At 48.0% G+C, this 27,979-nt stretch overlaps 1 protein-coding gene across 3 annotated transcripts; it reads right to left on the bottom strand.

Annotated features, from left to right (window-relative positions):
• Positions 1 to 46: 46 nt before the first annotated feature.
• On the bottom strand, positions 47 to 27,958 carry CD74 (CD74 molecule). Of its 3 annotated transcripts, XM_032395235.1 has the most exons (10): positions 27,793 to 27,958; positions 8,322 to 8,545; positions 4,585 to 4,757; positions 4,304 to 4,383; positions 3,684 to 3,746; positions 2,905 to 3,000; positions 2,520 to 2,604; positions 1,345 to 1,536; positions 883 to 945; positions 47 to 626 (listed from the first exon to the last, which is right to left on the bottom strand). In XM_032395235.1, exons 2-10 carry the CDS (start codon positions 8,396 to 8,398, stop codon positions 616 to 618), a joined length of 840 nt encoding a protein of 279 aa, XP_032251126.1. In that variant the 5' UTR covers positions 8,399 to 8,545; positions 27,793 to 27,958; the 3' UTR covers positions 47 to 615. The 3 variants fall into 3 exon arrangements, with proteins under 3 accessions (XP_032251126.1, XP_032251125.1, XP_032251127.1); XM_032395234.1 differs by lacking the exon at positions 27,793 to 27,958 and having other exon boundaries at positions 8,322 to 8,601; XM_032395236.1 differs by lacking the exons at positions 1,345 to 1,536; positions 27,793 to 27,958 and having other exon boundaries at positions 8,322 to 8,601.
• Between the last annotated feature and the right edge of the window lie 21 nt (positions 27,959 to 27,979).

The raw sequence follows: 27,979 nt of genomic DNA on the forward strand, positions 1-27,979 counted from the left end.
GTCCCTGAGCCAGATCCCAACAACAGTCAGGAGCCAGAAGCGTTCTACTTACTACCTTTTATTTTCAGAGCTGTGGCCCTGAGGGCCAGTGACAAGCTTGGCCGCACGGAGGGAAGGGGAGGGGGTTGTGGAGAGGCTGGTTCTTCCTGGGGGGGTGCTGCTGGGGAGGGAAGCGTGGCTCCTCCCCGCAGCTAGGTAGGCTAGGAAGGCAAGGCCAAAAGGGCAGGAACAGCTAACATGTTGGGTGTGGGGGAGCACTGTCCCCTCTCCCTGCACCTTCCATCTTGTCTGTCTGTGGGCCTGGATCTTGGGGCTCCATGTTGGAGGCTGAAATGGGGGTCAGCCTAGCTCCTGGTCTACCTCCTTGGGCCATGCGTTCCTGCTGATGGGTGAGGGGTCAGGCAGCAGGACCCTCCTGCATCATTCCATCTGTTCTCTGACGTGACTTGTGTCTAAGGCTGATGGAGAGCCAGGTGCCAGGGTGTCATGGAAGGAGGCGCAGAGTGGGAGACAGTGTGTAAGGGAAGGAGGGGGGCTAGGGCTGGGGGTGGAGGGGAGCAAGGAGGCAGAGGCCATGCGGGGCAGGCTGCGTGCCGGCATCTGCGTCTGCTTGTCTCATACGCCCGCTACGGAGAAGAGAAGCAGCAGGTTAGGGTGGGGGTCACCTGTTGGCCCCGCCCCTTCCCAGCACCCTGGGATCTCAGGGCAGTTGAGGACTCTCCACCCCCACAGCCCCTAGTAGTGGTCCTCGGGTGTGAAATGGGTGTCCCGGGGAGGTTGGAGAATGGCCCGGGGTCATGCTGCACTGGAGGGCCCGTGAGGGATTTGGCCCCTCGGGGGATAAGCTGCTGGGGCCCGGATGACCCCTACAGGGGCCCTTACCGTGGCCCAGGTCCTGCTTGGTCAGGCCCAGCCCGGATGACAGGTCTTCCAAGTCCAGTGGCTCTGCAAGGGAACAGCAAGGCCATGTGTCACTGGGCAGTCCAGCCTCCCACACCCACTGGCGAGAGGCTGGGGTCATTCGTCCCAGCCTGGCCACCGGCCTTGTGCCTGGTGGAGGCAGGACTGGCTGGATGGCAGCACTAAGGTGTGCTCGGGGCAGGCCAAGGGAGGGAGCCGTGACACCAGATGGGTGGGCGGTGCCTGGCGGCGTGAGCGTCGCCGATGGAGGAAGGAAGGACAGATGAGTGAGCAGATGAGTGGATGTAAGGAGAGAGAGGACCGACGGACAGACTGCATGCGTAGGTGGATGAAGGGGCGGCTGAGGGGCCGCCCCACGTGTGCCAGGGCCTTCTGGGTCCTTCTGCTGCTGTGACGCTCCCTGGCCGAGTAGGCCCTGCTTACCACTGCAGTTACGGCGCCCGTGGCTCCTGGTGTGGGGGACCTCGGTGCCGTCGGGGAAGACGCACCAGCAATAGCCGGTGCTCCCATAGCACTGGAGCGGCTTATAGTGGCCGTTCTCATCACACTGGGGCCTGAACGTGCCAGGGTGGACGGCGGGGATGCGGCTGACCTCTTCCTGGCACTTGGTCGGTACTGAAGCGACAGGCACGGTGAAGACAGTGAGTGAGCAGGCCCTGGGCCGGCACCTCGGCAGAACCAGACGTCCGCATCCCGCCGCCGTGGGCCTAATGCCTTCTGCCCACGGGGCTGTGCTTGCTCTACCCCGGCACAGGTAGGGAAACTAAGGCCTGGACCAACAAGGTGTGAGGTCGAAGTGGAAGTGAATGGCCACGAGGCTGACTTATCCCAGAACTCGGTTTCTTCTGACACTCAATGCCTATTAAAGTTTGGAATTGCACCTGTGATTCTTATTTCTGGGAAAAGCAATGGGCATCTCGGTAAGTCTGAGCCTCTGCTACTGGCGTTATCCAGGTACAAATGGGGCTTTGAGGATGTGGTAGAGGAATGCAAACGTCAGCTGGCAGTTGGTCACCATGGCATTGAAGGTGCCTTCTGTGAATCTATGTTGGGAAGATTGGAGGCCTCTGGTGGGCTGGGCTGGGCCCCTGATCTTCCACTCCCCAGACTGAAGCCTAGAGGGAAGACACTTCCCAAAGTTGTGTGGCAAATTAGTGCCAGGAGGAGGACATGGCCCTCTTTGAGGCTTTAGGGCTGAAAATCCTAGCATACGTTGTCCCCAAGACGGAAAAACCCCAAGGTCCTCTCGTCTGGCATGTACTGGCTGTGTGAGCTCGGGGAGGTCCCTCGGCAGGTGGGGTCATGAGCCCTGCCCAGCCCCCTCACTAGAACCTGCGTGGGGTTGAGTGGAGAAGGTCACTGTGATGACACCTGGGATGTGTCGGGTCCTTGCCTCCAGGTCCCACGTGTGCAGTGCCAGCCTCCACGAGGGAGGTGAGCCTCTAAAGGGAGTGCTGAGGGGGAGCAGCCAAGCCCAGAAGGAACAGGCGGGAGCGACAGGAGTGAGAGAGAGACTGGGGGAGTCCCACTGCGGCTCCCAGAGAGCCCTGAGGGAGCTTCCAGAAGCCCTGGCATCCCAAGGCTCCTGCTCCCCATACCTCTTAGTGGAACCTCGGGCTTATTCTCCAGGGAGTTCTTGCTCATTTCAAACAGGAGCCACTGATATATCCAGCTCTCGAAGACCTAATGGGATAGAGGCAAGGGGTCAGGCCCCACAGCCCCCTCCAGCCCTGCCTGACTTTGCCCCTGGGGACAGACATGGAGGGTCCAAGAGGGACCCAACACCCCAGAGTCCAGCTGCAGCCAAGTTCCCTCTTAGAGACCCATAGGGTTTGGTCGAGGTGGTTCCTCAGGTCGGAGCCTTCATGTCTGTGGCTCTGTTGGCCCTGGTGCACCACCCCAGCTCCCTGGGGATAGCTTCCCCGAGCCAGCCGGTCCCAGGCGTCGGGGGTGAGAGGGGGCGGCGCAGGGCAAGCCGCTAACCTTCCAGTCCAGCGGCCCCATGGTGTTCTTAAGGTGTTTCAGGTTCTCTGGGAAGTTCCCCTTGAGCTTTGGGTACACCTTCAGGGGGTCAGTCTCCTGTGGGGTAGCAAGGCAGGAAGAAGGTGTAAAAAGAGCTCTCTGGCAGGCAAGGTGAAATGTGCAAGCTGTGTTCCCCTGCACCTCTGCCATAATGGGGCCAAGGAGGGGGGAGGCAGCAAGGGCCTTGCAGCTGCACGGCTATGTGATCCTAGGGCTGGGAGTTTGGAGACCCAGGTTCCAGGCCCGGTTCTACCCATAACCCCGTCTTCTATTCCTTGCAGACTCCTACTCATCCTCCAGATCTCCCCTCATCAACACCCCTGCACCACCCCCACCCCCCTGCTGGGTCCTCTGCTGCTTTCCTCTGCGTGTCCCTTATCACCTGGTCACTTGTCTATCTCCCACATCAGCCTGGGACCCCTGTGGGGTTGGAAGCAGAGTCTGACTGCTTCCCAGTGTGAGCCCAGAGCCTTGCACAGCGCCTGGTGCAGAGTAGACACACAGCAGAAACTCGGGAAGGGAAAATGGGCATCTTGGGCAAGTCACTTCCGGGCTTTGGGCCTCAGATTCTCCATCTCAAACACTCAAGCGGATGGCAGGGCTAGACTACATATGACAGCTAAGGGCCACACTGGCATTCTTTCGCTAATCTGGTGAGGCCGGAATCGTGCAGGCCTTGGAGTGCGGTGTCGCGGGAACCATGGGTGGGCAGGCTGGGCCACCCGTGGGGTCCCACTCACCAGAAGCATGTGCATCACGTGGTCCTGTGTCATGTTGCCGTACTTGGTGGCGTTCTGCATGGGCTGTGGAAGGAAAGAAACGGGGGTTACCGGTACCGACCCACAGAGGAGGGGCCCTGCAACAGAGCCAGCAGCTCCGGGTCTGGGTAGGAGCCCGGAGTTCAGCGGCTCAACAGGAACAGGCCCATCTCCGCCACCTCGGAGTAGGAGCCCAAGTAGGAGAGCTCAAGCCAGTCACTTTCCCTTACTGCGTCAACGTCCTTAGTGGTCAAATCTGCATAAGCTTTCCTGCCCAGGGCTTTGTGGACAGCACATTGTTTCAGGACAGAAACATTACCCATATAGGACTTCAAGGGCTTTGAGAAGGGAGGGGGCCGTGAGATGCTCTGGGAAACGAGAAGCATTTTGTAAACAGCCCAGGGATGGCCCCAAGAGGCTCTTTCCTCCCCCACCCCTGGGAGCCCTCTTCTTCCTAAGGCAGGCCCGTCCTCCCCCAACAGCTCCCCCCCGCCCCCGGCTGGGCTTTTCCTGGCTCAGCCGTCCTCCCCCGGCCTTCGGCACCTGCCCTCCATCCAGGCCAGATGGCACCTCCCCATTCCCCCGCCCCGGGCTGTCCTTACCCCCTGGAGCAGGCCTGGCATGGGCAGCGCCTGCATCATCATGGGGGCGGCGACCCTCATCTTGTTCAAAGGCTTGGGAGCTGTGAGAACAGGGGGCGCGGTATGAGTGCGGCCCCAGTGCCCAGGGAGCAGAGCACTCGGACTGGGGACAAGATCAACCCGGTGAGGAGGGGCTGGAATCCCAGACCCGAGGGAGAGAGTGGGCCCGGCTGGGTGCAGGCATGGGGTCTCGAGGGCAGGCTGGTGGTGTGGGGGAGGTCGGGACGGAGTGGGGGACGCACACTTGGGGAGCTTCATGCGCAGGCTCTCCAGCTGCAGCTTCTGGGAGGTGACCGTCAGCTTGTCCAGCCGGCCCTGCTGCTGGTACAGGAAGTAGGCGGTGGCGGCCTGGCCGGCCAGGAGCAGGGCCACCAGGACGGAAAAGCCTGTGTACACAGCTCCTCGGCTGCACCTGCTGCTGGGGGGCAGGAGGTTGGTCAGAGGGGGCCCACAGACGTGGCTGCCCAAGGGCTGACTGAGCGCAGGGGGATGCCCCCCGTTTCCGTCAGCTCCTCCACCCCCTCGGCTACCCCGAACACACACACACACAAGTGCCTATGGACACACAGCTCAGAGACGTTCCCCCAGCCCCACAATTCTGACCACTGCTTCTCCTCCCGTCCTCCTGAGCAGAAATCCTAGCGCTGCCCCTGGACCTAGGAGGAGTGGGGAAGAGCCAGAGACGAGTGCCTTGTCCTTCCTGGGCCTCGTCCCACCTGTGCTACAAGGGCTTGACATGGAGGGTCTCCCCGGGTTCTTTCTGCCAGCGGGGTCTCCTGAGCATCAGGACTGCCCTCAAGGGGAACAGGTTTCACCTCCCTACCTCCCCCACCTTTGCAGTGAAATCAGAGAAACGGGAAGGAAGTGGGCCCTGGACCGCAGAGCATGTGGCCCACCTGAAAACGAGAAGTGAGGCCTTGACATTTTAGGAGCAGGCTAGGGGCAGTGGATGATGTCAGACTGGAGCAGAGTCGGGCACCACTCCCTCTGGGGACACATCCTCACCCCACACTCTCCGTGTCTTTGAGCAAGTCTCTGCCACTCTCCGGGCCTGTCATGTGGGTGCCTCTCACCTCAGCAACTCTAGGATTTGGTGGTTTTCTTCTTTGAAGCAAGATCTGACTGTGACCACGCAAGTATCTCAGATGGCACTACCCACCCAGGGCGGGATTCAGTAGGAGTATGGTGCCTGAGCCTGTGTGACTGGGAGAATGTCTCACATTCTCCAAACGAGTTGGCTGCACAGGGAGGGGTGGCCAGACCTCAGGTAGTTCTTGGAATTGTTGGCCTTGGATACGGTTTTGGGGGCACATGAATATGTCACAGCTTAGGGAATGTAAGGATCCTGCCCCAGGACCCTGAGAGTTCCTGGCCTGTTTCCACCCACCTCACCCCAGGGGTGGGGCTACCAGAACCCCACTAGAAACTGTCAGCATGAGACTACACTCTGCTTGCTCCAGGAACCAAACAAGGACAGTTTAGGAAACTCCAGGAGACCCTTCTGCCTAGTAACTCATGACATCACACAGCTCATTCTCATTGGCTCTCTGCTTGCCAGTCCTCTGCATGTTCTGGGCCAAGGTCCAGGCCAAAAGGTTGCTGTTCTGTTAGGAGAAAGCAAAAACCCCGCGTGGGGAAAAGGAGGAGAGCAGACAGGAGGAGAAAACAAGTACCACTTCTTGGCCTTCTCCAGGAACAGGGGTGGCCTGGCTTCTGTGAACATCCACCCAAGCCTGGGTCTTGCCTGGGTTCAAGCTCTCCAGCTCATTATCTACATGCTCACCCCTCCGCAACCCCAATCAGGTCCCAGTTCTACCTTCCACTATACCTTCTCTGAACCTCAGTTTCTCATAAGGCCTAAGAATCTACAGTCGTATTGGAGATGAGACCTGGAGTGGAATCCTGGCTCTGCCACCCCCTTAGGTCAGGGAGCTGGGGTAAGTCAACCCCTCCGAGTAACTTGAAGTAGGAACAGCTACTCAAAGGGTTCTTATATAAAATAAGATCATGAGGGTAAAGCTCTTGGCTCCACACCTAGGTACACAGTTAGCACTGAGTACTATTCTCAAGGGAGTTAATAGTTAACTTTAGCATCTGGTTTCCTTCCTCCTTTTGCCCCTTGAATGCGGGTCCCCTGGTTCTGGATGACTGCCAACTCTTGCCACCTCTCTCTTCATTTCCTCCTTTCCATGGCCTCCTTCTTGAATGAAAAACAATAATAATAATTGGCTGAAGTCAGGAGCCAACCAGAACTAGCAGGAACCATGATACAAATGTTGCGAAGCAGAAGTGTTCACAAAGGGGTCTGAGAAACAGGCTCAAGGCTGGAATGGACTGAGCACACAGGACCAGGCCCAGTTTTAGAAGCAGTCCCTGAACTAAAAGGAGAGTCAGGCAAGGATTTGAGGAGGGGGCACCCTCTCTCTACACTGAGCTCGCGCTAGGTCTGCGACTCACTGCGTGGCCGTCCCTGCCCTCTCTGCAAATCCTGCCTCTAGAAGGAGGCCAGATGCTAGAGTGGGCTCTTATTTCGAAGTCAGGCTAGTCCTGGATTCAAATTCTCACTAGCTCACTCCAGTACTCACTAGCTGTGAGAGCTTCAGTGAGCTGCTAACTAACAAAGCCTCAATTTTCTCCTATGTAAAAATGGGGATGATAAAAATACCGGACTTAAAGGGCTACTGTGAGAGTTAGGGTTGGGTTTAGCACATAACTAATCATAGGAATTACTAACCCTGGCTGAGGACTGGTGACAGGTAGTCAGTGAATGGGAACTATTATCACGACTAGTGTCTTCATTGTTTTTATTATCACTGAGACCCAGAGAGAAGTAGCAATTTGTCCAAGTCACATGTGACAGCAGCAGAACCTGGACCAGAATCTAGCCCTCACAGGAGAGTCAGCCCTCCTAGCCCTGGGATTCCTTGGGGTTTTCACAGGAATGCTCTGATGGTCTATATCTGGTCCTGCAGAATGCAGTTCCTCATGACATCTCTGAGTGTCTCTCCCAAACCTCTTTCTGCCTGGCAACAGCTGACATCACTGCTCTGAGTCCCTATAATTTGCAAATTACTTTTTTTTTTTTTTTTTTAAGTCATCTCTACATCCAACATGGGGCTCAAACCCACAACCCTGAGATCAAGAGTCTCATGCTCTACTGACTGAGCCAGCCAATCGCCCCAATTTGCAAATTACTTTTTGAAGATTGGGAACAGTGGGGCCATGGGGTAGCCGCATTCTAACCCTGTTTCTTTTCTTGTCTTTTTTTTCCAGGGAAACACCTGGATGAGACAATCCTGGGCCTGGGAAAGGGGTCCTGGGGTCCTCCTGGATGGCTGTGCTGGCCCCTTGCTGCAAGGGAGAGGGACACAGGCAGGGCATGACCCACATCAACCTTCAATCCCTTCTAAAAATTTAGCCAGAGCCCCCACCCTTGCCTTTTCCTGACTCCTCCCGGCATCTCTCAATCCCTCCTGTAATGGCGGATGCGTCCATCTACTCACACTTCCCTGATACAAACACATACACCTATCCATGGTAATTAGGGAGAAAGTCCACTGTGATGAGCAGCTTCTACCATCCTCTCTGAGAAACTCTGTTTCTCCATCTAGGATCCATAACATTTTCCAAATCTAGTCCAAGGTTTCTAACCTAGGATTCACAGTCTAGCTTCAGGGGGTCTGGAAAGCCCCTGATATTATGTGAAAGTCTAGGGGGAGAATCCAGGGCTCTCTTATGATTTTGAGGACAGAAGTGTATCATGCAAAGAAATTTAAGACCCCTGCCCTGGAGAAGCTCCCTCATTTTATAGAGGGGAGGACAGAAGCCCAGAGCAGGCCAGAGACTTGCTCAAAATCACCCAGAGGCAGGGCCTGAATCCATCCCTCCCGTGGCTCCCTGTCTAGTGCTCTTCCCACGGCACCCAGGCACGTCTGTGTGGTCCAGGATTTGTGTGCTCTCTCCTGCAGCTCACACATACCTCTCTGGGGCGCCGGGGCGCTGGCCGAGCATGGGCAGCTGCTCATGGTTGGAGATGAGGTCGCGCTGGTCTTCCATGGTTGTGGCCTCTGGTCTTCCCCACACTTGCTGCTTCTGCTGCTGCTGCCGCCGCCTGGGTGTCTGGAACCCTGAGCCCCTGGCTTACCTCTTGAAGTCGGAGCTGAGGAGGAATCTGATTTGTCCACCGGAGGCCACTCCGCCCACCTGGTAAAAGTGGAAGTGAAAACCACAAAGCTGGAAATAACCCCACTTGGGCAAAGCTGCCTTTAACAGGACAGGATGGGGAGGCGGGGGCTCCCCAGACAGGTAGAAAGGCCAGCATACTTCCAATTGGCTACTCAGGGCCGTCATCACTTGTTTCTGGGCAGACCTTTGGAATCATAAGGCACTTTGGATATTGCAAGAAACAGGCAAACATTCACTCCCTAGATGGAAAATCACTTTGAAACAGAAAATACCTTTGTCTCCCCTGCTTCCCCACTGAAAAGTGGGTGCAGAAGGTGAGGGGTGGGGTGGGGAATGATCCGCTCAGGGTTCCCCATGCTCCCTTCTAACTTGAACATTTTATGAGCCTGAGTCCACGGTTCTAAGGCCCTGGTGCCAACATTTGCTGCCACTTACTAAGCCTTCCTTTGTGCCAGGCACCGTGCTAATTGTTTTACATGCTTTGTTTCATTGAATCTCTATAGTGACCCTTTGAGGCCTGTTTTATTCTATTATTTCCTTTTATAGGTACGGACGCTGAGGCTTTGAGAGGCTATGTGCTCGCGCAGGATCATGCACCCAAGAAGTGGGGAATCCATGGTTTTAACCACTCTGCTCTTGTGTCATGCTGATGTCCAAACCATGTGGTTCAAATTCAGGACAGTGGGGATCTCTGCAGAGGGCCTGGAAAGGGTACCCAAGGGAGATTTAACTATGTTGGCAAGGTTTTATTTCTTACTATTTTGTGGCTTACCTACCATATTTGTTTTATTAATCTTTATGTCTTCTGTGTATTTCAAAATTTACATTAATTTTTTTTTTTGTAATTTTAGTAGTTTTTAATTTAAAAACTTTGTGGTCTGGGCACCTGGGTGGCTCAGTCAGTTGGGCATCTGCCTTCGGTTTGGGTGGTGATCCCAGGGTCCTGGGATTGAGTCCCACATTGGGCTCCCTGCTCCAAGGGGAGTCTGCTTCTCCCTCTGCCTCTGCCTCTCTCTCTCTCTGTCTCTCATGAATGAGTAAATGAAATCTTTAAAAATAAATAAATAAATAAAAATAAAAACTTTGTGGTTTGAAGATTCAATGAGTCTTAGATTTCAAGAATCAAGGGAGATAGTATATGTATTTTGAGGGGAGGGGAAAAAGCAGACATGGCCTTCGATGCACCACACCTGAGTTCAAATCCCAAGTCAGAAAGACCCTAGCCCCATGACTTGAGCCAGCCCCCTGACCTTTCTGAATTGGTTTTCTTCTTTGGAATGGAAGGACAATAACACTAAACTTGCAGCGATGTAAGATTAAATAAGCATTTAGCACAGAGCCTGGTACCATAGGAGATGCTCAAGAAATGAAACTGTTACTCAAATATTTACCAGATATTTTCTGGATAATCAAGACAAATGAAATTGTGTATCCATACAAACTTGAGCACAAATGTTCCTAATAGCCCCAAACTGGAAACAACCCAAATGTCCATCAACAGGTGACTAGATAAACAAACTGTGGTTCATTCATACAATGGACTACTACTCAACAATATAAAGGAATGAACTATGATACTCACACCACCTGGATGAATCTCAAAATAATTACGCGATATGAAAGAAGCCAGAACAAAAGAGTATATACTTTATGATTCCACTTAGATAAAATTCTAGGAAATGCAAACTAATTTACAGTGATAGAGAAGAGATGAGTAGTTACCTGAGGATGGGGGTGGGGGGCAGTGCAAGAAGGGACAAAAAGGAGGGATGACAAAGGGACACAAAGAAACTGTGGGGGGCATTATCTTGATTGTAGAGCTATTTTCATGATGTATGCATTTGTCAAAGCTTGCCAAATTGTGCCCTTTAAATTCGTAAAGTTTATTATGTGTTAATTATATCTCAATAAAGCTATTTTTAAAATAAGACTTTTGAAAAACATTTCTTAAGACAAGTGACAAAGAAAAATAGTGTGTGTATTTCAAAAGTCACTATTAAGAAAGTGAAAAGTCAGCCCATAAAATAGGAGAAAATATTTACATATTATATATCTGATAAGGATCTAATGTCCAGAATATATGAAGAGATATTAGAACTCAATAGTCACAAGACAACCTGATTCCAAATGGGCAAAGGATTTCAGTAGATTTTTCTCCAAAGATGTGCAAATGGTCAATAAGCACATGAAAAGATGCTCCCCATCACTAGTCATTGGGGAAATGCAAAATCAAAGCCACCATAAGGTGCCACTTCACACCCACTGTGACGGCTACCAACAAAAAGACAGATGATAACAAGTGTTGTCAAGATGTGGAAAAAGTGGAACCGTCATTATTGCTGGTGGGAACATAAAATGGTGCAGCTGGAGCGCCTGGCTGGCTCAGTCCACAGAGCATGGGACTCTTGATCTCAGGGTTGTGAGTTCGAGCACCATGTTGGGGACAGAGTTTACTTTAAAAAAATAAAATGGAAAATAAAATAAAATAAAATGGTACAGCTACTTTGAAAAACAATTTGATAATTCCTCAAAAAATTAAACAGAGTTATCATGTGACCCAGTAATTCTGCTCCTAGATCTCTACACAAAAGAAATGAAAACATACCCCCCACACAAAAAATTGTACACCAATATTCATAGCGCCATTATTCCTAGTAGTCCAAAAGTGAAAACAACCCAAATAGCCATCAGCTGATGAGTGAGTGAATAAAACGTGGCATATCCACACAATAGAATATTATTTAGCCATAAAGAGGAGTTAAAATCTCAACAGAACTGTTTTTTGTTTTTTTTTTTTAAAGATTTATTTATTTATTTGAGAGAACGAGAATGAGAGAGAGAAAGAGTACATGAGAGGGGGGAGGGTTAGAGGGAGAAGCAGACTCCCTGCTGAGCAGGGAGCCCGATGCGGGACTCGATCCAGGGACTCCAGGATCATGACCTGAGCCGAAGGCAGTTGCTTAACCAACTGAGCCACCCAGGCGCCCCCGAACTGTTGTTTTTAAAAAACAATGACTGATTCATGCCACAAAATGTTTGAATTTGGAAAACATTATGCGAAAGGAAATAAACCAGACATAAAAGGCTACATATTGTATAATTCTATTTCTGCGAAATGTCTAGAATAGGCAAATCCATAGAGACAGAAGGTAGATTAGTGGCTGCCAGGGGCTGGGTGGGGAGGGGGCAGGAGGGGGGTATAGAGAATGATTGTTAACGGGTACAGGGTTTCCTTTTGGGGTGATGAAAATATTCTGGAATTAGATAGTGTTGATGGTTACACAACTTTATGGATATATGGAAAACCACTGAGTTGTACAATTTTAAAAGCTTGAATATTGTGGTATGTGAATTATAGCTCAACTTAAAAAAAGATTTCTTGGTAAGGATGGCTAGAACACACATATAGCTTTGCTTCCTCTCTCAAATTACTTTTTTTTTTTTTAATGTAAACTCTAAGGACAAAGAGGACAGAAGAGAAAACAGCAGCAGAATTTTGGAAGCTGGAGAGCATATAGACTAGTGGTAAATCTCGTAGCAGACTCCAGAAAGCTAAATCTTAAACCTGCAGCTAGAAAAGCTGAGAAGCTACCTATTTACATGGCAGAACAGGCTCAGGAATTGGGATGTTAGGCAACTGGGTGGGAGTAAAGGTGGGGCTAAGAGGAAGAGGACTGGTTGGAAGTCTGCTTATGAAACAGTTGGATACCCACTTCCTCTCCCTCCCCCTCTCTGAGAGAAGACTGGAAGTTTATCCCCAGGCGTAGTAAAGGGCATGGGCCAGTACTAAAGCTAAGAGTCCCAACCTTCTCCCCCTCCCAGTTCCCAGAATGCTAGAAGGCAGGCCTCTCCCTTAAGTAATACTTGGAAAGATCCTTCTTTGGGGAACATGACCATACCAGGAGGAATGATCTAAATATTCTAACATTGGGGGTTCCCCAATGAACAGGTAATGCTATAGGGAAGCCCTCAGCAGATAAGCCCTACTCATGGATCACGGCTTCCATTTGGTTTTTTAGACAATCAAGGATCATGGAACATCTGAAGAAAGCCTCCAACATAAAAGAGAATGAACTAAACAAATAACCAAACCCCAAAAAAGCACCATGGAGGAAAACAAATGGCCATGAATAGCCTTAGGGACATAAAAGATGATACTGTACCCATGAAACAAGAATAGGATGCTATAAAGATATAGGTGCTATTAGAAGAAAAATACAGCTATTGAAGATTAAAAGTACAAGGGCAGATATTAAATAATTGGTAGATGGAAGATAAAGTTTTTTTAATGTTTCAGAAAGACAAATTTCCCACAAGGATAAAAAGAAAAATCAGAAAGAAAAGAGAATTAAAGCCAATCTGAGAAACCCAACAGCCAAATATCAGAGTTTAAGAAATAGAGAACAGAGAAAATCAGGGGGAAGAAATCATCAGTGAAATAACTCAGTACCATTTCCAGAAGTCAAGGACATACATTTCCAAACTGAAAGGGCCCAGTGAGTACCAAGGAAAAGGCATAAAATAGTTTCAAATGAAGGGACATCATGGTGGAGATTTCAGAAAAATAAAGACAAAGAAAAGATTCCACAAATTCCAAATTTCCAAAAAGGAAAAAAAAAACCAAAACACATATAAAAACCCAGGAATCACAATGACTTTGGACTTCTTAACAGCGACCCTGGAAACCAGAAGATATTGGAGCAATGCCCTCAAAAGTCTATGGGAAAATGATTTCCACCCTACTAAGCCAAATTATCAAATATGTGAGGGTGTCATTAAGATATTCTCAGACACTCAATATCTCAAAAATTTTCCTTTCTCAGAAAGCTTCAGGAAGTTATGCTCTACCAAAATGAGGTTCACTAAAAATAAGAGAAGACCTGGGACACAGGAAACTGAAATTCAATTAGTGAGAGGGAATGGGGATGCCCAGGAGGGTGGCACACAGAAATTCTAGGAGTAAAACAAAATATCTACATTGGATCAGGCCCAAGAGCTCTGAAAGACATCTCCTCAACATGACAAACTTGATAGATATCTGATATGCCTGGATGTACTGAGATGCAATTTTGGGAGTATATGAGATTAAATTATAATTTCATAGAAAATTAAGTAAATAAAGGAACACTCATGCACCGCTGGTGGGAACGTGAACTGGTACAGCCATTCTGGAAAACTGTATGGAGGTTCCTCAAAAAGCTAAAAATAGAACTACCCTACAATCCAGCAATCTCATTACTAGGTATTTACCGAAAAAATGCAAAAACACGAATTCAAAGGGATACATGCATCCCTATGTTTATTGCACCATTATTTACAATAGCCAAACTACTGAAGCAGCCCAAGCGTCCATCAAAAGATGATGGATAAGAAGATGGAATGAAACACAACTGAATATTATTCAGCCATAAAAAATTGAAGTCTTGCCATTTGCAACAACATGAAGGGAGCTAGAGAGTATACTAAGCAACTAAGTCAGGGAAAGAGAAATATATGATTTCACTCTTATGTAGAATTTAAGAAACAAAAGAAAATGAGCAAAGGAAAAGAAAAAAGAGAGACAAACCAAGAAACAGACTTTTTTTTTTAAGATTTTATTTATTTATTTGACAGAGACACAGTGAGAGAGGGAACACAAACAGGGGGAGCAGGAGAGGGAGAAGCAGGCTTCCCGCGGGGCAGGGAGCCCGATGTGCGGCATGATCCCAGGACCCTGAGATCAGGACCTGAGCCGAGGGCAGACACCTAACAACTGAGCCACCCAGGCGCCCCAAGAAACAGACTCTTACCTATAGACAACAAACTGATGGTTACCAGAGAGGAGGTGGGTAGGGGATGGGTGAAAGAGGTAATGGAGATTAAAGAGTACACTTATCATGATGAGCCCTGAGTAATGTACAGAATTGTTGAATCACTCTATTGTACTGCTGGAACTAATACAACACTGTATGTTAACTCTACTGGAATTAAAATAAAAAATTTAATTAAAAAAAAAGAAAGAATATTAAATAAATGAAAAACCAAGACTACTATTAAGTCTTGGGAAAACAAAAGTTATTTAGGAAATGTTAGTAATCCTAGTATACTGTGTAGCTCAAATTGAATGATGTACACACTGTCATAATATGGTGAACATTAAATGCTGATCATACATAACCAAACATACAATAGAGGCATAAGGGAGGATGAAAGGACAGAAAGAGTGACATAGAGGGACAGAGGAGGAAAGAGGGCTAAATCTTCATCTTCCACTGTGAAAAACCAACCAGATAATGTTTAAAATTGAAAAATCAGGAAGTAATACCAGAAGCTATTCAGAGGTACAGAGATAAATACCAAAAGAATCGGCTAAAAAAGTTTAAAGTAGTATAAAGAGGAAGGTGAGGAAATGCTATTTTTCACAGCAAGCCTTATAGAGTATTTCTTTAAATATGTAAATTTGTAACTTGGATACAAAGTAAAACTAAATTTAAAAATAAAGAAAAAATGCAACAGTTGATTCTAGGCTGATTGTGAAAATAAAAATGGCAGCCCAAACCTTCTCCCTTGTTTTTTTAAAGGTTTTATTTATTTATTTGACACAGAGAGAGAGAGCACAAGCAGGGGGAGTGGCAGGCAGAGGGAGAAGCAGACTCCCCACTGAGCAGGGAGCCCATCACCGGGCTTGATCCCAGGACCCTGGGATCACGACCTGAGCTGAAGGCAGACGCTTAACCGACTGAGCCACCCAGGCGCCCCCAAACCCTTTCCCTTGTGAAGCAACTTTAGGTCAAGGCTGAGGCTGTCCCCAAAGATCAACCTGGCCTTGCCCAGAGGAGGCTATAGACTAATTCCAGCCAGGAGGGTATATCCCAAGACTGAGTTTCCCCGGGATTGGCGGGAGAGGGCTCCCTCCATCTTTTCTAATTGTAGGGTAGTATGTCAGTTGTCATATAGGCCCCACTGCCCAGTGTAGGAGTCCTGTGCCACCCCTCTCCTTGCATGGGGAAGGAGACAAAGTGATGGAAAGTAGGAAGGCTTGGTATGTGACCCATCCTTAGGGGGATACCGGGTTAAGGCAGGATTCAGCTCTCCCATTTTTCAGATGGAGAAAGTCTGGCTCAGAAGGGGAAAGGAACTGACCCAAGGTCACACAGCAAGGTCACACAGAGCTGAGACTAGCCCCTGCAGTTAAACAAAAGAACTCTGGGGCAGACTTCCTGTATTCACACCCAAGTTCCAATAGCTGGATCACAGGGTAGAGGAAAAGAAAGTACAGGTAGGTGTGTTGGAGACATCTTTTTTCCCAGAAAACAAGGAAATGCTCAGACTACTGGGATTTGTCAGAAGGATCCAGGATCTGGGGCAACTGGGTGGCTCAGTCAGTTGACAGTCTGACTCTTGATTTCAGCTCAGGTCATGATCTCAGGGTCATAAGATAGAGCCCTGAGTCAGGCTCCACACTCAATGCAGAATCTGCTTGAGATTCTCTCTCTCCCTCCCCCTCTGCCCCTCCCTGATGCTCATGCTCTCTCTCTAAATAAATAAAATCTTTAAAATGGAACTCCTTTAAAAAAGAAGAAGGATCCAGGATCCAACTTGAATGGGCACCTGCCAGCCAAATATGGGACAATTCCAGAATCAATTAGAATAATTTACCTTGCCTCTTTGGAAGAAACTATAGTTCAATCCCAGTTGATAAAGAAAAAATTCTTCTTTACATAAGAATGCAAGAAAACTAACATAAAAGAAAATATAGAATTAGAAAATCACCTTTTTATAACCTCAGTGTAATAGCTGGTTCAGGCAAGGGCCACCAATGGATGCCAAAACCATGAGATGAAATGTTGCAGGGCGACAGGATATCCACACACAGCAGTATCATCCCAAAGGTCCCTGCTGGTGGCAAAGAGGGAATGGCACTTTACTGCTGTCACTACCAAGTGACCAAACTTTTAGTAACACCAACAGTGGGACAACCTGACATTATGTTTCCTAATGGGGTGTAATACTCAGCATCATCCAGGAAATATCTTTTCTAAAAAATCATTAATCTGAATCTACCTTTAGACCTAAGTTCCAGTTTACAGTAATTAGAGGGGTAGAAGAACAAGTTAAACGACACCATGAGGAAATAAAAAATTCCAGGGACAGTCTGCAAGACAGTGACTGTTACCATCAAAGGGTCAATGCCATGAAAAAGATATGTGTATGAGAGGGTTTTATATTTTAAAAGATTAAAGAAATGCAGGGGTGGGGTGCCTAGGTGGCTCAGTCGGTTAAGCGTCTGCCTTCGCTCAGGTCATGATCTCAGCGTCCTGGAATTGTGCTCCCTCTCTCTCTCCCCATACTCATGTTCTTGCTCGCTCTGCTCTCTCTCTCAAATAAATAAATAAATAAATAATCTTTTTTTTTTTTTTAAGATTTTATTTATTTGACAGAGAGAGACACGGCGAGAGAGAGAACATAAGCATGGGGAGTGGGAGAGGAAGAAGCAGGCTTCCCGCTGAGCAGGGAGCCTGATGCAGGGCTCGATCCCAGGACCCTGGGACCATGACCCGAGCCGAAGGCAGATGCTTAACAACTGAGCCACCCAGGCGCCCTAAATAATCTTAAAAGAAAGACAGACATGCAGGGGAACCAGCTGGCTCAGTCAGTGGAGCGTAGGACTCTTGATCTCAGGGTTGTGAGTTTAAGCCCCATGTTGGGTGTAGAGATTACAAAAAAAAAAAAAAATCTTTAAAAAAAGATTAAGGAAATGTAATAACCAGATACAATTTGTGAATCTTTTTTTTTTTTAATATTTTATTTATTTATTTGAGAGAGAGAGAATGAGAGAGAGAGAAAGCACATGAGAGGGGGGAGGGTCAGAGGGAGAAGCAGACTGCCTGCCGAGCAGGGAGCCCGATGCGGGACTCGATCCAGGGACTCCAGGATCATGACCTGAGGCAAAGGCAGTCGCTTAACCAACTGAGCCACCCAGGTGCCCCAATTTGTGAATCTTTTTTAAAAAGATTTTATTTATCAGAGAGAGAGAATGAGAGAGAGGGGGCACAAGCAGGGGGAGCGGGAGGCAGAGGAAGAAGCAGACTCCCCACTGAGCAAGGAGTCCAATGAGGGACTCGATCCCAGGACTCTGGGATCATGACCTGAGCCAAAGGCAGACACTTCACTGACCGAGCCACACAGGCGTCCCTGCAATTTGTGAATCTTGACAAGATTCTGGTTTGGAAAAAAAAAAGCTACAAACGGCATTTTTGAGAAACTGAGGAAATGTGAATCTGGATAGATTATTAGAGGATATTTGGGAATTATTGTTTTTTTAGGTGTGATAATGGAATTTTCGGCCATTAAGTGAATATTTCTTTTTAGGGGCTGAAGGCTGAATGAAATACTTGGAGGTGACATGACATGATGTTTGCAACTTATTTTCAAATGTTCAGAAAAAAGATACAGATAGATAATAGATAAAATTAACAATAGTTGATTATAGATGTGGGTCTAGGAATGATCACTTTTCTATATGTTTGCAATTTGTCATAATAAATGGTTGGGGAAAAAAGGCAATTGTATACAAATCCAACACACGAACTGCGCTGGCTGCTAAGAAGACATTCCATTCCCATCACTGTTACATTGACACTTGTGGGACAGTGGGCCCTTTCACACCATAGGCACATAATGTGTGTTGTAATCTTTGCTGGACTTTCTCAGTAACTACCAGAAGTTGGTGTTTGGTTTGTTTTTTGTTTTTTGTGGGTTTTTTTGATAGGAAAAAATTCTGGCTCTACCACTTACTAGATGTGTGATTTTAAACAGATTACTTAACCTCCTTTTGCCTCCATTTCCTCATCTGTAAAATATGCATACATACTATAGAACCAAATAGGCATACAATAGAACCTACCTTATTGGGTTGCTGGGAGAACTGAATGAGTTAATACACACATGCCTGACATAGAGACTAAGTGTGCAATAAAATTTTGGTAGCTCAATATGATTTTTCCTGCAAACTTGCTAAATCTGAATCAGGGACCCTGCCTGTGTACAAAGATTTTGGAGCTGCTCAACAAAAGAGAGCAGCAAGCCTGTTTGTTCGAGCATGTGTATCCTCCCACCCAGGACCTTCCTGGGAGTCTCATACTGTACCCTTCGAGCTGGTCAGTTGAAAGGCCTGCCCTCCCCTGGTCTGGATACTCCAGGCTCCAGGGGCATGAGTTCCTGCCAGTTCACTTGGGTGAGCCAGGAGGTGGAGTCTTCCAGGACCTCAGGCCCATCCTGTTCTCCTCCTTAGTCCCTAAGTCCCTGAGAGGAAGAGCCGCCCCAGGTGGCAGGCAGGCTGTTCATGTCCAGCCCTGTCCACACTGCACATGGCCTGAGGTGGATCCTAGTACACTTGGGCCATGAACACAGAGCCAGAAAAGGGGCTCTTTGTGGGGAAGAGCAGGTCTGGGCTCCAGCCTCATATCTGCTATACCCGCCCCAGGCAAGTTACTTATTTCACTTCTTTCATTCATTCATTCATTCAACATTTATTTATTGCACATCTACTTTGTGCCAGGCACTCTCCTGGGTACTTGGGCTACATCAATGAACAAAGCAGAGAACTATCTCTGCCTTTATGGAACTGACATTCTAGAGGGAGACAAACAAGTAAACTATACTGTTTGAGAGAGACGAGCAAGCTGGGAAAAAGGGAAGGTATTGCCGGGGCAGGTGGATGGGGACAGGTTGCAGCACTTTATAGGGTGTTGGGAAAGAAAAAAAGAAAGCCAGATTTGAGGATAGGCTTGAAGGAGGTGAGGTGGTTTACCAAGCCCATGTCTGAGGAAGTGTTCTCGGCAGAAGAAACAGGCAGAGCAAAGGTCCCTTGGTGGGGATGTCCTTGGCATGGTTGAGGAAGGGGAAGGAGGCTAGTATGGCTGGAGTGGAGCCACTGAGCTAGAGAGTGCATGGACGTGAGGTCAGTGATGTATGCAGCCAGACTGTGTGGCTATGTTCATGACTTTGGCTTTTACTCTGAGTGAAATCAGGAGCCATGGGAAGCCTTTGAGCAGGAGTGCTGTTATCTGATTGTTTTAACAGTGGCTCGGGCTGCTTCCTTGAGAATTTGTACTATAGGGACAGATAATCCCCACTGCCTCGTGGGACTGCTTTGAAGGTCTAAGGAGAGCCTGGATGGAAAGCACTTCGTAACAAAAGGCCCTGAATACAGTACAATGCCTCTGGGAAAAAGAGACTAGCTATTCTGTTTCTTCCCATCTTATTGAAGGGACAATTGAGCAAGGAAAGGATCTGATTTGCCCAAGGTCAGATGTTCTACAACCAATTTAGAATCTGGAACTCCCAGAGTCTTCTCCCAGGTGCCATCTGGCAGGTAGGTAAATAGCCGTTGGACTTGTGATTTCAGCTAGCGCCTCTGAGCAGGACGGACTGAGTAGTCCTCCCCTATGATTCATTCATCCAACAAATATGTACCAAGCACCAGTTCTAGGCCAGGCATTAGGATACAGGGGCATTTGAAGACAGCTGGCCAGGGCTGAGCCCCAGTCTCCAGAGGGTGGAGCAGGGGTCACATATCAGAGACCAGGCTACCAGTGGCTGGGGTTAAGCTTAGGGGTCAGGGGTCGGTCTGTGGCTGGAGGCAGAGAGACCAGTTAGGAGGCTGTGGTGAAAAGTGAAGCTGGAGAGGCAAGGCCTGATGGAGCCTGTGGCTGGGAGCGTGGAGGAAAGGGGATGAAGACTACAAAGGTCAGAAGGAAAGTCCACAGGACTTGGGCCAGACTGAACTTGGGCCTTTCTAGAGAAAGGGATGGGACCAAGATGCTGCTGAGCATTCCTACTTGAGTGACAGAGAAGATGATGTCATTCACAGAAACAGGAAGTCCTTGGCACATTTGAGGAATAGAAAGAAATGCCATACGTCTGAGCATTTTGAGCAAGGGGGAGAGTGGTTTCAAATGTTGTTGATGGGACAGGCAGGGGCCAGATCATGCAGGCTTGGGTGTTAGTGGGTATTATTTCAAAAACAATGGGAAGCTAGCAGAGGGTGTGAGTCCTGAAGGGCTGGGTTTGGTTAATGTTTTAAAATGATGTGTGGCGGGGCACCTGGGTGGCTCAGTCGTTGAGCGTCTGCCTTCAGCTCAGGTCATGATCCCAGGGTCCTGGGATCGAGCCCCGCATCGGGGTCCCCACTCAGCGGGAAGCCTGCTTCTCCCTCTCCCACTCCCCCTGCCTGTGTTCCCTCTTTTGCTGTGTCTCTCTCTGTCAAATAAATAAATAAATAAAATCTTTAAAAAAATAAAATAAAATGATGTGTGGCATATAGATTTAAGGTGAGCAGGAGTGGGAGCCTGGAGACCAGTTAGGAGTGAAGTAGCTTAGGTGAAAGATGGTGGTGATTTCTGGTGGTGGTAGAGACGGGGAGAAGTGAATGGATTCCACAGCTGTTTTGAAAGGAGAGATGTCAGCACCTGCTTTGGGGATGAGATCAAAGATGGTGCCGGGGTTTGGGGCACAATAGATGGTGGCATTCATCAAGATGGGAAAGATGGGAGAGCACATTCTGGAATGGGCAGACTCCAGAGTTTGGTTTTGGCTGTATTCTGTGTGACACCCACATGTAGACATCAAGTAGATGGCTGATGGTACCAGACTGAAACTTAAAAAAAGAGTGAACAAAGACATTTGTAAATGATCAACTTGTAGATGGTATTCACAACCACGGGACTAGGGCTGAGCTCTAGGGACTCTCAACACTTAGAGACTGCATGGAGGAGCAGCCCTGACCTGTGCAGAGCAGCCGTCAGGAAGAAGGAAAGCCAGGAGAGGGTGTGCTCACAGATCCCAATAAGGGAGTGGAGGGGGAGTGTCAACTGCGGCAGATACTGCTGAGAGGACAAGGTGGAGGGGAAGGCGTGGCCATGTAGAGGCCATGGGAGATGGAGACAGGAGATCAGTGAATTGGGTCGGGAGGTGACTGGGAGAAATGGTGCCAGTATGCGAGGGAGAGCACAGAGGTGGGGGGCAGCAGCTGGAAGAGGACTCAGGTCATGGCTTTTGGGCATGTTTGTGGATGGGAATGACTCAGGAGGGAATGGGACAGGGGCAGATGGGGCTGAGGAAGGGTCCTGCCCAGCTCCTGCAGAGTGAGGTGCTTCTGCAGAAGCTACCCCTCCAAGCAAGGCCACTCTGTCACCCAGCCTCCTCCCCAGTGCCTCCCCTCCATGGCAGCCAAACCAGCTCCCCGACACCCCCATTCTTCTGTTCCTCGGGACTCAGCCCTCCCGCCTCAGCATGGCAGCTCGGCCAGCTCGTTTCCCAAATGCTGCCAACAGCACTGTCTACTGGATTTGAGGAAAAAGTGGAACTTCCTGAAGTACACCAAGGCCTTCGTTCTTGGCTTTCGTTCCCTCTTGGTGTCTCACCTCTGTGGCTGAGAATAACGGATTCCCACAACATGGTTTCTCATTTCATTGTCACAACAGCCCTAGGAGCCTCAGGGAGATTAATGAGACGTACAAGTATGAGCTAAGGGTGCTAGTAAGTGGCAGAGCCGGGACCTGAACACAGGTCTGAGCTGCCTGCAGATTCCATTCTCTTAACTACCATGCCATGCTGCCTCCACAGACCCCTTACTCACTTTGGCCAGTCGTAGTGAAGGCCATGCCTCCTGTACCCCTAATTCCCACAGGATAGATTTGAAAGGCAGATGTGATTCTTTCCCCATCTTGGTTTCATGTGGGCAATTTCCACGATTACTCTCCAGACAAGCTTAGTATCAGTTCACCAGGCTTCTGTCCTACCCAGGAATGACCCTTTTTGAGTATTTCCTCACATCCCTGATGATCTTTTTGCATGCCTCCAGAGACAGAGAGCTCACTACCTCCATGAGCAGCCTGTTCTAGGCAGTAGGATAGCATAGCAATCCAAAACACGGACTCCAGACCAAGTTGTTGTGGCTAAATCTCAATTCTGCTACCTACTGGTGTCCCGTGCCTCAGTTTCTCATCTGCAACATGGTAATAATAGTCATACCTACTTCCTAGTGTGACTATGAGGATTAATAAGATGCTACATTTAAGTTGCTTGGTAAGTACATAATAAATTTTAGCTATTAATATCATCATTATTTTTCCTGAGGGAAAGCCACCATTTACCTTACTACAACCTCGACCCATTGGGCCCTTGGAATTCTACCCTCTTCTGTACTCACCTGCAGTTTAATCCTATTGTTCTGCAGGTCTCAATTTTCATTTTCTTCTGATGCAAGGTTTTTTTGTCTTTTGGGTTTTGTTTTTTTTTTTTTTGTAAGCTCAATTAGTTACCATGCAAATATGATTTTCCTAAGATCATGATTTCTCCTTGACAGAGTCACTGGTGGTTTGCCAGGCAAGCTCAACGTTGCCAAATACATAACTAGGGTGGGAGAATGACAGCTTAAGGCCTCGCCTTCTACCCTTACAGGCCCTCTTGTTGGCTCCCAGGCTTTTGCACTCCCTGGATTTGGAACCCTGTCAGTGGGCCCCCCATGACTGCATATCTACCATCAGGGGAAGATTATGTCATGATGAAGAGCCCAGATTCTGGAAACAGACAGAGCCAAGCTCAAATCCAGACTCTTCTGCTTACTTGCAATGTGTGATCTTGGCCAAGACACTCAGTGTCTCTGAGCCTCAGTTTCTTCATCAGCAAAAATGAGAGACAAACCTTACTTCATCAGGTGCTATGAGGATTAAGATAATGCATATAAAACACTCAGCACAGTTCCTACCTCAACAAACATTTGCCATGAATACTCTAGGGCTCTGCTGTCTAATAAGGCAGTCACTAGCCACATGTGGCAGTTGAAGCCTTAAACATGGTTAGTCTAAATTGAGATGCGCAGGGTTTCAAAGACTTAATATAAGAAAAGAATGTAAATGGGGCACCTGGGTGGCTCAGTCGGTTAAGCGGCTGCCTTCGGCTTGGGTCAAGATCCCAGAGTCCTGGGATCAAGCCCCGCATTGGGCTCCAGGCTCAGCTGGGGGCCTGGTTCTCCCTCTCCCTCTGCTTGTGCTGTCAAATAAATCTTAAAAAAAAAAGTAAAATACCTTGATAATTTTCATATTATGTTGAAAATTGAAACATTTTGGATATATTGCATTAAATAAAATATATTATTATAATTAATATTATTTTCTACTTTATTAATTCATCTACTAGAAAATTTGAAATTACATGTGACTCAGTTTTGTGGCTTGTATTATATTTCTTTTGGACAGTACTGTTATAGCAGGGCTTTTGTAGTTTTTGGGGAGTGATGGTGGTAGTGCTTGTTTTTTTTCCAGTGGGGGAGAAAAAAATAGTACAAATGGTTTTGGGGTATTTGAATTTTAGTGGCTGTACTTGTCTCTTAGAGATGGTATTTGAGCAGCAAGGGCGCTTTGGAGATTAAGGAGATCTAATCTCCTCTCTGTAAAGATGGGGAAACTGAGGCCTACCCACAGACCCATGGGATATGTCTAGGGCCAGAGAACTAACGGTGACAGAATTCAGATCAGAACCCAGACACCGTACCCATCCCAGCAGGCAGCTTCCTATCAGAATGATGCTGCCACCTAGTGGTCACCCATAAATGAGTGCCCAAAGTAAGGGCAGCAGCTAGGCTCCCTTAGGAGCAGGACTCTGCTGCCATCTACTTTCCAGTCCTCTGCTGAAGCGAGGACAGGAGGATCCTCCTCCTCCACCTCCTAGCCAGTCGGACTGTGCGGAGCCCCAGCCTGCCAGGGATATGACAGTGCAGTGATTAAGGGCACTATCTGTGGTTACAGACAAGTACAGGATTAAATCCCAGCTCTGCCCCTTCTAGCTGTGTCCCTACACAAGTCACTGATCTCTGACCCTTGGTTTCCCTATATGTAAAATGTGGATAATAATAGTACTTACCTCAAAGTGATTAAATGAGGTAGTGCCAATAATCTGAGTCAACAAATACCTACAAACCATCACCACTTATGCACTGTTCCTGGTACTGGGATATAGCAGTGAACCTAAAAAGGCAAGTCCAGTGGTTCTCAAAGTGTGGTCTTTGGACCACTGACAGCAACAGCACCTAACATCTTGTTAGAAATGCAAAACTTTAGGACTCCATCCCAGATCTACTGAATCTGATGCACGCTCAAGGTTGAAGACCACTAGACTTAGACATATAGATGTATACATCAGGTAGAGTTAAGTGCTATGAATATGGCAAATAAATGGTTAAATATCTTGAGAATAATGGCTGGGTGGGGGGGCAGGTGGGGAACATTAATTCATCTATGATGGTCAGGGAGAGCCTGTCTGGATAAGGTGACAGGTTCCAGCAGAGATCAGAAAGCAATTATCTAAAGGAAAGGTTAAAAGGGTATGCCTTTTCCTATTCAAGACACTTCCTATATTTATAGTAAGTCTTGAGGGTATAATATAGGGGACTATAGTTAATAATTCCAAAAGATACTTCCTGCAAATTGCATACACAAATTCTGCTTACATCTCATCGCCCACAACTTAGTCATATGGACCACACTTAACTGCCTGAGGAGTCTATTTTTTTTTTTTAAAGTAGATTCCATGCCCAGCATGGAGTCCAGTGTGGAGTTTGAACTCACAACCCCAAGATCAAGAGTCAGATGTTTAACCAACTGAGCCACCCAGCCGCCACTGAGTCTTTATTCTGATCAGTCATACATCCAGCTAAAAATTGAGACTCCTTTTTACAATAGAAAATGAAGAAAAAGCGTATTGGGAAACAATGGTCTCTGCCACACTAAGAGATTCTGATGTAACTAGCCTTTGAGGGTCTGGTTTATGCTTGTATGCCTCCAATGATGGGGAGATCCCTATTTCATTAAGCAGCTGTATTCCCTCTTTGAGCAGCTCTTTTAGAAAACTCTTTGATAGGGCGCCTGGGTGGCTCAGTTGGTTAAGCGACTGCCTTCGGCTCAGGTCATGATCCTGGAGTCCCTGGATCGAGTCCCGCATCGGGCTCCGTGCTCGGCAGGGAGCCTGCTTCTCCCTCTGACCCTCCCCCCTCTCATGTGCTCGCTCTCATTCTCTCTCTCTCAAATAAATAAATAAAATCTTTAAAAAAAAAAAAAAAAAAGAAAACTTTGATAACTCAAGTCTACCTCTCCACAACTCCTATCCAACGGCCAAATCCTACCACCTTAGGACTACATGCAACAAGACTGCTTGCCCCTTCCTCCCCAAGACAGAACTGACCAATTGTAAGTCCATTATCCATCTTCTCTTTGGACCACTAAAGGTCAATGGCTTCCCTGAAGCCATGTCTTGGGAAAGGTTTTCCTGATTCTGCATTAAGAGATTGAAAATGACCTTGAAAGTAAACTCCTAGATGACAGGGAGCCACATCATCACTCAGGTCAATGAAGGCTAACTGGAAGGCTAATGCTCTCGCTCAGGCAGAACGGGAAGGGAGCAATGCAATATTCAGTTCCAATCCCATTGGACTTCTCTGTTTTGTAATTTCTTCAGACTTTGTAGTTCAGCAATTCTTTCTTCTGTTGGCTCTCATCTGCCATTGAACCCATCCACTGAGTATTTAATTTCAATAACTATTGTATTGTTTTCTTTGCTTCCTCGTCAAAGCCATCTGATTATGCATATTTTGCCTACTTTTTTGTTCCATTGTTTCTTTAAACATTTCATTTGAGGTTATATTTTAATTCTAATATTGAGTCTTTGAGGTAGATAAAAAACTGTTTCTGTTGACTCTCATTTGGTGCCTACTTTCATGTGTTGGTATTTTGGGGGGGGGGTTCCTACTTGTTTGAACCTCATCTGTGGGAAACCAGAGGGCCTCAATTGTGGTTCTTTCCAGAGGATTTGCTTTTGCTTTTGCCAAGAGCCCGGGAACAGTCCTACTTAGGACCATATTGCCCAGAAATCTGAAGACTTCTGGCTAATTATTGTAAAGGTCAAGCTCAGCTCCCTCACCTTGGGACTGATAGAGGTAAAGGCAGAGCCTAAACTTAACTTCCTGGCACTGACTTGGTATTTGCCAGGAGGGCTACCCCAACTTTCTCTGCCTACAGCTGTGTTCCCTAATCCATTTCATCTTGATGAATTTTCCCTCCCTCATTTCTTGAATGCCCTTGGGGATTTCCTTAATTTCTTTGAAGCACAGGAACGCATGTTTGTTTTAATTTATCGAGGATCTACCAAGGCTCTTTAAACTATCTAGTTTAGGGGCACCTGGGTGGCTCAGTCAGTTAAGAGTCTGCCTCTTGGTTTCGGCTCAGGTCATCTAAGGATCGTGGAATTGAGCCCTGCATCAGGCTCCATGCTCAGTGCAAAGTCGGCTTGAGAATCTCTCCGCTGCTCCCCCACTGCTCGCCCATGCACTCTCCCTAAAATAAATCTTCAAAAAATTTATTAAAAAAAATAATAAACCATCTAGTTTATAGAACCTATTTAGTTTACAGAAGGGGGAAGCCCACTCACCTATTCTTTCAGTGATTCATTAAACAAATCATTATTGAGCCCATACTTTGGAGACTGGACTGAAGGCTGGGGTGGGAAACACTGAACAAGACCCACTTTGCCCTCTCAGAGCTCACAGATTAATAGGGAAAATAGGTTATTAGAATACAGGGGGCAGTGGTGGCACATGGGAAGTAGGGGTGACGCAGGAATTCAGTGAAGCACTCTGAGGGGCACCCAGGAGGGTGACTTTGAGAGGGATGAAGAATTGATTCTAACAGGGCGCCTGGGTGGCTCAGTTGGTTAAGCGACTGCCTTCGGCTCAGGTCATGATCCTGGAGTCCCGGGATCGGGTCCCACATCGGGCTCCCTGCTCGGCAGGGAGTCTGCTTCTCCCTCTGACCCTCCCCCCCTCATGCTCTCTCTATCTCATTCTCTCTCTCAAATAAATAAATAAAATCTTAAAAAAAAAAAAAAAAAAAAAAGAATTGATTCTAACAGATGAGAAGATAGGTGAAATGGGGGAGAGAAGATGCTGACGGAGCCAAGCTGGGAGGGGACATGAGCAGAAGACCGAAGGCCCAGAGAATTGAAAAGTGAAAGGAAGTAGGTTTGGCTTGGGCAGGAGAGGGTGAAGCGTGTGGCAGGACCAGGTAACAAAACATGTGGTCTAGGGCTAGGCAGGGGCCAGAGGGGAGACAGGGAGGCTTGTTTGGGAGACTTGCGTGGCTCAGGTCAGAGAAAGGAGGAAGGAGGGCAGTAGGGACCATTTCTAGGGGCCTGGCTGGGGTTGCAGCTGTAGCCCATGGCATCAGGCTCACCTGCCAAGGCTGGGCTCCCATGGTCCGTGTCGCAGGTGGGCAACAGCTCATCCAGTCCTGCCCTGCATGCCTGTGGCCAACAGACCGCTCCGTTCCAACGCAAGCTGTGCAAGTTGGCTCTCCTTGCAAACAAACCTCTGAAAGGAACTGCTTTCAAAGACCTGGCTGATTGCATCCCTGGTTACCA

Source organism: Phoca vitulina, unplaced genomic scaffold (assembly GCF_004348235.1).
Source record: "Phoca vitulina isolate PV1807 unplaced genomic scaffold, GSC_HSeal_1.0 scaffold83, whole genome shotgun sequence".
In the NCBI taxonomy this organism is placed as follows: Eukaryota; Metazoa; Chordata; class Mammalia; order Carnivora; family Phocidae; genus Phoca; species Phoca vitulina.